Source organism: Vulpes vulpes, chromosome 14, assembly GCF_048418805.1.
Source record: "Vulpes vulpes isolate BD-2025 chromosome 14, VulVul3, whole genome shotgun sequence".
NCBI classification, from domain to species: Eukaryota; Metazoa; Chordata; class Mammalia; order Carnivora; family Canidae; genus Vulpes; species Vulpes vulpes.
This window is the reverse complement of record NC_132793.1, coordinates 107,754,518-107,763,251: the sequence shown is the minus strand read 5'-3', so window position 1 is coordinate 107,763,251 and position 8,734 is coordinate 107,754,518. Positions and strand designations below refer to the sequence as shown.

At 62.9% G+C, this 8,734-nt stretch overlaps 1 protein-coding gene across 5 annotated transcripts in view; it reads right to left on the bottom strand.

Annotated features, from left to right (window-relative positions):
• Positions 1 to 310: 310 nt before the first annotated feature.
• Positions 311 to 8,734, bottom strand: part of SORCS2 (sortilin related VPS10 domain containing receptor 2) — a 458,191-nt gene continuing 449,767 nt past the window's right edge. For 3 of the 5 annotated variants that reach the window (XM_072737571.1, XM_072737570.1, XM_072737573.1), the window contains 3 exons: positions 8,281 to 8,383; positions 5,569 to 5,672; positions 311 to 2,813 (listed from right to left, as the gene is read on the bottom strand). In XM_072737571.1, coding sequence (XP_072593672.1) covers positions 2,749 to 2,813; positions 5,569 to 5,672; positions 8,281 to 8,383 — 272 coding nt within the window. In that variant the 3' untranslated portion in view covers positions 311 to 2,748. Of the gene's footprint in view, positions 2,814 to 5,526; positions 5,673 to 8,280; positions 8,384 to 8,734 lie in introns of all 5 variants that reach the window. The other 2 variants (XM_025999725.2, XM_072737572.1) reach the window with 1 other exon arrangement.

Below are 8,734 nucleotides of genomic sequence, written 5' to 3'. Positions count from 1 at the left end.
GCTGCGGCCTCTGCTCCTCACCCGGCAAATGGGCTGATGCCTCCAGGCCCTCCCGCTGGCCCTGAGAGCAAGAAGGGAGCCAGCACGCAGGTAAGGGCCTCAAAAGCCGACGGGGAGGGCTGTTGTGTTCATTGCAGGTGGCGCGTCCCCAATCCAAGAGGGTGACTGAGAGGGTAACATCGCTGCCACCTGCCCCCAGGGTCAGGCACAGTTCAGGTCTCTCTGCTGTGTCCCCGAGACCACAGTTCCAGGGGCCCCATGTGCATATGTTTAGGTAAATGTTGAATAATCGCTTCATAATAAGGCAAAAGCTGATTATATTCATTTAATCTTTGTTAAAAGCATCACAAATGATTTATTGATTTTTAAAAAGGAAAAATAAGAAAGAATTTTTCGCATCTTTGTTATGTGCATATACCAAGTATGGGCCTAGCCCGGTCGAATGAAGCGTTAGCTGCCCACTGCAGACCACACCTTATCCCCAGGCGCCTGCGTACACCTGCACAGCAAATATGCAGAACCTCGAACATACAACCAGATCATCCACAGACCTACACGCTGATCTATATGGTTATGGGGATGGACAAGTGTAAGGTTTTGTCAGATGCCACCTTATTCCCGGGCTCTTGGGTCCACACACTCAAAATACTCTTAATAGAAATAACAAAATACAAGAAAACCACAAATAACTAAGGGAAACAAACAAAAAAAACACCCCAAAAAAACCCCAAAAAACCCAACCCAAACAGCAGAGAGAATGAAGTCGAGTGGTCAAGGAAGGTCCAAGGGGTGGTGACCCGCAGGCACTGGTGAGCTGGGGGGCGGGGGCCATGTCCAGGGGACTCCGTGCTGACCTTGACCTTGGACCTGGATGGTGCGGACAGGTGTCTGATCCTGTGTGTCTGATGCTCATGGGGCAGGCCGGGTGGGGGGGTGGACGGCAGGATGCAGGGCTCCCTGTTGTCTTTGGAGACTGCTGATGGGCTGAGGGGAGGTCGTGGCAAAGGTCCAGAGAATCCCCGCATCTTCCCACGCTGACCTCACAGCAATGACCCCGGGTCCTTGGGCCCTAGTCCTTCCCCAGGAGGGGATTGAGAAGGGCCTAGAGGGTGTCCTCTGGGGTGGCACCCAGGAACCCCAGCTGCTGAGCAGGAGGCCTGGGGAGAAGAAGGCCTCCACTGCCTGGTGTGTGGGTGCAGTGACCCCTTCCTCCCTGTGGTCTCCGAGTCCCTATTTGTGACACAGAGATGGAGGGCCTCCTGTGTGCAGGCGGGCGGCTGTGGGTGTGAGGGTTCAGCCCTGGGCCTCCCCTCCTGCAGGCGCCACCTTCCTTTCCTAGGGAAGGTGGGTTAATGTCCCTGGGCTTCATTCTGGACTCGCCAGCAGCCAGTGAGCTCCTGGCCTGGGCTCTGCTGTGCCCACCTCCTAGGGAATGGCCCTGGGCCATGGGGAGCCCTGCCGTGGAGGGGACAGGAGGAGGGGTGGAGGGATGGAGGGAGGGAGGGGAGAAGGAGGGAGGAAGGGAGGGGAATACTGACTTCCGGTTTCAAGGCAAAAGGTGAACATCTCCCCCGTATATTCGCAGGTGTAGACCTGGGCTAGCGTCCCTGATTCTAGGCATCTGTGACTGAGCTGAACCAGCGCACCAGGGAGCAGAGGGCTGGTCCCTGGGGCACCTCTGCTACTGCCCTGCTGTGTGACTTTGGGAAAGTCACTCCCTCTCTGGGCTTCGGTTTCTCCACCTTCAGAATGAGGGGCACACTCCTGGATGACCCTCTGGTTCCGCCACCTGAAACCACTGCTGGTCCCTGGGCTCCCACCTGGGTTCCTCACACCCACACGGTGAGGGACTCGGAACCCTGGGTGTAGGGCCCGCCCGGAGGAGGAGACCCTGGCGGGTGGGTGGGGAGCCTGGGGAGCACACTGTCCGCTGGCTATCGGCACGAGGGGCGGCCCTGGGTCCCTGTGGTCCAAGGGCCACCGGGGACAAAGCTGGGACAGCGCTGGCCGCTCTGAGTCCCCGGGAGACTGCCGAGCCCAGAGAGGCAGAGGAGCAGTGCTGGGCCCTCCGGAAGGGGTCCCGAGAAGGGGGCTCTGAGAAAGCAACACAGGTGCCTACTGCCTGGAAAGGGGTGCACACCCCCAAAATGCAAGCAGCTGCCTAGAGAGGTATTTACAACATCTGCAGTTTACAAACAGGCGGACAGTGGGAGGGAGGCCTGGGGCAGGGCTGGGGCAGGTCCCAGAGGGCGAGGGCGGCTGCAGAGGGAGGCCATGCAGGTGGGAGCCGCCCTCCCAGGGCTGATGAGGAGGAAAGCAGGCCCCCCCGAGCCCCTGTGCGGGGACAGGGCCCACGGTGCAGTGACGGGAAGCCCGGGCAGGCTCACCACCGTCTCCAGGGCGGCCGGGCCTTGGGCTGGGGCGACAGGGTGACGGGCAAGGGTGGAGCAGCCAGGGCAGCCAGGCGGGGGCCAGAGGCAGAGAAGCGCCCAGAGTCGGGGTGGGGGCAGCGGGTGGCGCCAAAGGCCTGGTGTCCAGGGGGTTGGAGGGTCCACAGGGTCCCCCCGTGCGTCTCGTGGGCTGGGCGAGCGTGAGCTGAAGAGAGGGGACAACTGTCACCGTGTGTGGGGACAGCTGGAGGAGGTGGCGCTTCCGCAGGTCTCTGAGGGGACGCGGGTCCAGGCACCGGCGCCTCCGGGGATGAGACGGCGCAGAGGAGAGTGTCCCGGGCGCGGGCCTCCGGGGACATCAGCTCACCAGGTAGCTGTGCATCTCTCGGGAGTTGATACTCAGGACCACGCCGGAGTGGTTCCCTGGGAAACAGACACACGCCTGAGCACTGGCCTCCACTGCGGGGGCGCCCCGACACAGGGTGGCCTCAGGGGTGCCCCATGGCCAGCATGCGGTGGGCACCGAGGTTCCTGCAGCCGCGCGGGGGGTGCCTGAGCCGGGGGTGGGCGGGGGTGAGTCTCTCCATCTTCCGGGTGCAAGACAGCGTGGCTCTCCCTGTGCGGCCCTGTGTGGACCCCGGGGGGCCCCTGGAGGTGAGGCCCAGGCCACCCACTGACCTGCAGAAGGGCGGCCGGGGCAGCAGCAGTAGGGGGCTGTGGGATACACTGCGGGCCCAAGGGGCAGCGGGTGCTGCAGGGCGTGGTGTGGGGAGGGCCGGGCGGCAGGAGACAGAGGGGGCCCAGGCCTTAGCTGGGGGTCCTGGGTGGGGGATGCAGCAGGAGACCGGGGGACAGAGGTCTGGCCCCCTGGGAAGGGGCAGGGGCAGACCCAGAGGGACCCTGGGAGGGGGCGGGGACACACCCGGAGGGCCCCTGGGAGGGGGCGGGAGCACACGGAGAGCTGCAGCCCACCTGGCCTCCCTCTACCTCACCCACAGGGAGACAGAGGCCCATGGCTGTGCAGCACCTGCCAGGTGGCCTGCGGGATGAGGACCCTGAGCCCGAATTCTGGGGGAGACCCTCACCAAGGCCCACCACCTTGTGGCCTCGGTGTTGCCACCTGTAATGTGGGCATCACAGCACTGCCCTCGAGACCCTGTGGGGATTACATGGGAAGACGCACCTGGTGCATCCTAAGTGCTCGATTAAAATAACCTGTTATTATTATGCTCCTATTGTGCTTGAGGAACTCAACCACAGCAAATGGGTGCCAGAGGCTGGAGAGCAGAGCTCATCCAGGGACACCCACGCCCTCTGTCCCGGCCTGGGGAGCCTTGGGTCCAGTCAGAGCCTCTGCAGCCACTGCTAGCACAAGGGGCTCTGACATCACCTGCATGAAGGTGGGGACGGGCCACCTGGGAGACGGCCTGGAGCCCCAAGCAGGGGAGAGTTGGGTGGAGGGGGCCTTTGGGGTACACAGGGATACCCCCCAAGCCTGGGGCTGCTGTGCAGGGTGAACACAGGTTTGCATCCAGCTCACAGCAGCTAAGTGACTTGGGCGTGCTGAGTGGCCACTCTGAACCTCAGATTTCTCTTCTGTCAAACAGCCTGTCTGCCGGGAGCCCCACAGCCCAGGCCGGGCGTGGAGCCAGTGTGCAGGACATCAGAGCTGTTACCATGTCCCAGGAAGGGGCAGAGGACCCAGGAACACAGCAGGGCCAGCACACGTGGGAGACAGTGGCCATGGTGCCAAAAGTCAGGGACCCCCGCTGAGACTGGGGGGTTGAAGAATGGGTGGGGGTCATCTCCCCGGCCACCCCAGGGAGAAGCTGAAGGGCACAGGCTTCTGGGTCTGGCTGGCCTGGGTTGGACTCAAGCTCAGCCACCTGGGGGCTGTGCAGACGGGGTGAATGCCTTCATGTCTCTGAACCTCACCTCCAACTACTGACAGAGCGTGGCCTCTGACTTCTGCCTCTCCCAGCTCTGAGGGTACACCAGGCACAGCAAGGGGGAGAACACGTAGTGAAACCCCACGGTGCCCCTGTGCCACTGTGCTGGCCTGGGACAGATGGGGGCTGAGGGTAGGGAGGGACGGAGGGCGTGGGCTCCAGGGTCCCAGTCGCAGCCCCTTGCCACCAGCCAGGTGACCTTGGGCCTCCTGGGCTTGCTAACCTGGAGTCACCAGGGTGCTCACCCCCTGCAGCCAAGCAGGGCCACAGCCCCGTCTGCACAGGCTCTGAGACCTGGGAAATCCCAGAAGCACCCGGAGCCTCAGTTTCCCTCTGGGACATGTCATGCTCCTCGTACAGTGTGGCCCGGGCTCTCCCCACTGAGAGATGGAGGCCGTGTTCCCTCCCCTAAAGATGGACAGACCTGTGGTTGCCTCGACCGATGGAGCAGGACACAAGTGACAGAGTGAAGGGCGACACGGCCGTCCCCTGGCTGGCTGACTCTCTAGTTGCTCTAGAACGTGGCCACCGCACTGTGCGGGAGCCCCAGCCCCAGCCACAGAGAGAGGCCACGGCAGGCGTTCGGGGGCCAGCCCCAGCTGAGGGCACAGCCGACTGCTGAGTCAACTGCCCACGGCCGCGCAAGGAAGCCCGGAGGGGACCCGCGCCATGAGAGACGTGGGTGAGGAGCGCCAGGTGGGGTGCGGCCCAGCCAGCAGTGTGAGCGGGGTTGGTGGCCCAGTGTGCGGGGTTTGCAGTGCGGCCAGGGTGTCCCGCATGGTCAGGAGCCGGGGACCGCAGGTACAAGAGCATGGCGTAGACCGTGAAGTGCGGTGCGCAGGTGCTTATGTCCGTGTGCACCAGCTCACAAAACCATCATTTCCAGTGAACAGGACGGCTGGGGGCGTGGAGGGTCACTGGGGAGAGACCCCCAACATCCTGAGAACAGAGCTTCCCCAGACAAACAGCCTCCCCCAGGGGGCTGGACCGGGGGCCAGGGTACGGCCAGACATGGTGCCCGGTGTCCCCAGGCCTGTGATTTCAGCTCCGGTCACCCCGTCGTCAGATGGAGGGGACACGGCACCACCGTCCGCCTGGCCCCGGGTCCTGTGCACTTAGCTGGCCAGAGGCGGCCAGGCGGGGACCCACAGGAGGGTGGGGAGGGGGGTTTTCAGGGCGGGCGTTACCTAGAGTCTGCGAGTCGAGATCATCATCTATAAACTCCTCACCCTGGATGACGCTCTGGACGCCCTGGCTGTGGCTCACGGGGCTCGTCATTTCCTGCTCCTTCTCGTTGTGCATCTGGGCGTACACGGTCCTCCCGGGGCGTTTCCTGAGGGGCAGAGGTGGGGCTCAGGGCACTGGCCAGGCCTCTCGGCCCAGACCGCTCCTGGCTCTCCTCTGCTGCCCCATCTCTGCTCCAAACCCACCTCCTCTGGGAAGCCCTCCCTCCTGTGAGCCCCCGAGGCCCTGGGCTTCCCTCCCGATGCCTCGTTCGTCTGAGTGAAACCCGGAAGGTCCCTGAGGAGTGGGCTTTCTCGGACGCGGCCCACCAGGCCCAGCCAGTTCTGCACCTTCAGGCCTGTGGGCTGGGCCAGACCATGAGACTATTTCTGTCCCCTGCAGGTGACTGAGGGTGACCCGTGTCACCTCCAGGATGGAACACTGAGAGAATGACTTGGAGCCTCCAGAACTCACTTCCCTCTGCTGCAGCTCCTGCATCCCGAAAAGGCCCTGCCCCGAGTGGCAACGAGAACCCAGCCCTCCCAGCTCCAGGGCACAGCACGAGGGAGAGATCGGCCCTTGGTGGCTGTGAGCTTCTAAGCCATTGGGGCTGTTTGTTACAGCGGCTGAGCCCAGCCCACGCTGCCTGTTACACCACCAGCAACTGACGCAGCTCCCTGGAGCCCCTGGCCTCGGGCCATTTTAGACCCTAGGGCCTCTGGACCAGCAGGGCATTTCTCTGCTGCCCAGCCTCAGTCTGCTGGGCTCGCCTTCCCCGTGTGACTCAGCACCCTGGGGTTGCACACTCGCCCCCAAACTGTGCTCTACTGTTTCCAAGGAGACCCCTCCTGCCGTCATAAGCATGATTAGTGACAACCCTGGACATGCCAGGTGGCAGACCAGCACTTACACCACCCGCCCTGTTCGGGGCACCCTCTGGGCTGACTCAGGCTCCTCCCCATCCTCCTCCTCCCTCTCCCCTCCGCCACCAGGTGCAGGGCTGTGGTTTCCTTCTGGACCTTTTACACCATGTGCCATCACCTGGAGCAGTTTAGGGAACTGCAATCTGGCCCCTCAGGGGGTCTGCGGAACACTGTCAAAGAGGACAGGATTCCATCCCTCTGTGGCCTTGAGCAACCAACCCTGCCTTGGACAAAGCCCAGGTGACACCCGTGTCCAGACTGATGTCCAAGGAGGCAGAGAAATAGGGGGGGGGGGGATGCTTCCAACCCTGCCCCAAGTCAGAGAAGCACCTCACCCGCTCTGCCCTGCAGCCTGACATGCACAGCCCACCGACCCCAGCCCGGCCCCAGCACGGCCCCAGCCCATCTGTCCCCTTTTACAGGTGAGGAAGCTGAGGCTGGGGACGGAGAGCTGCCGAGCCGCTCAGGGGCAGGGCAGGAGCTTGGTCCGGGCCCTGTGCTGGACCATCCCTCGGTCTGGATGGGCTTGCCCTCGGGGTGAAGGGTGCTCCAGGACAGAGACACAGAGACCCGGACGGGGCAGAGATGGCTGGAAGCCTCTCCTTTCTTGTTTAACCTCTGCCAATACACAGGACGCGGAGCTCCCATGCACACTATCATGGTAGGGGAGGGGCTGGCAGGACACGTGCCCTTAACACCCCCGGGGGGTGGGGAACCAGCACACTCATTCCACAGTTCAGGAGACTGAGGCTCTAACTTGGCAAGACCACACCCCCCGGCCGGTCTCTGTGGGAACCTGAGTGTTGGAATGGCAGGGGACAATGAGGAGGGAGTGGGGTGGGGAGCAGGGACGCCCCTTCACTGAGGGTGGGGTGCCTGGGTGCCTCTGGGTAATACCGGGCCCTCCCCTGCCGTATGTGTGGAGCTCAGCCCAATACCCATGTGCATGGTGCAGGGACAGGAGGAGATAGCAGAGCCTTGAGGCTGGGGATGACTCTTCAAGTGGAGACTCGGGGACCCCTGCCTCAATCAGGATTAAGTTGTCAGCATCTGGGGATTCCTGGGTGGCTCAGCAGTTGAGCGTCTGCCTTCGGCTCAGGCAGTGATCCCAGGATCCCGGGATCGAGTCCCACATCGGGCTCCCTGCAGGGAGCCTGCTCCTCCCTCTGCCTGTGTCTCTGCCTCTCTCTCTCTCTGTGTCTCTCATGAATAAATAAAATCTTTAAAAACAAAAGTTAGCAGCCATCCACATGGCCGATGCAAAGGTGCTCCAGAAATGCCGAGGAGGCAGAGGGGACATGCACGTGCCTCGCTAAGGGTCAAGTGCATCTGTCATCCATCGAAAGACCTGGCTGCTCAGGGGGCCCAGCAGGGGCCTTGGCCGGCGAGGGAGCCTCTCTGTGCCACCGGGAGCGAACACCTGGACTTAGTCCTGGTGGCTCTATCAACACCAGCTTTGACCTGGTGCTATTTCGGGGTCAGAAGGGGCCCCAGGTTCAGCACCAGAAATCTGGGTCTCAGGTCCACTTCCCACCTCTGACACACCCCAGTCTCCACGTGGCCTCCCTCGCAGGCAGGGTGGGGCGGAGGGAGATAAGGCTGGGACGCTGGTGGGTCGCAAAGTGGGAGTTGCAGGGGCCATGGGGTCTTGAGCGGCCTTCTCCACCTGCCTTGTAGGACTGGGGCCACTGGGAACCCAGAGTGGGCCTAGACCAGTGCCCTCCCCTGGCTGGGAAGCTGCTGCCCAAGGCCCGACCTCGCGCCCTGCCTGCCCCAGCGGCCAGGGAGCCTTGCCTTTTGAACTTGTAGAGGATGAACGCGCCCACCGCGAAGAGTCCGATGACCAAGAGGACCGCCACTGCCCAGTAGCCACCAGTGCCTCCCAGCCTCTGAGAATCTGCAAGCAAAGCAGCTGGAGGTCAGCGGGGCACCACCCGTCCCCAGCCCTGGTCTCCTTGGACAGGAAGGCGTTTCACACGGTCTGGCAGATCCTCGGGTGTGGCTGAGGGGCCTGGGAAGCCTTGGGGAACCTCAGCGCCCAGGACTCCCGCTGTGACACACGGGCCCTGGGCTGCCTTCCAGAAGGTGGACAGAATGCCTGTGTGCACTTCTGCTGGCGTGCGGCGAGCCTGCCACATTTCGCGATGGGCACCATGTCTCTACAGAGCACAGAGAAGCTGCTCAGCTGCTGCGAACATTCTTGCCCAAAATAGGAACGGTCACACGTGTGCCCCAGAGAGGACAGTCC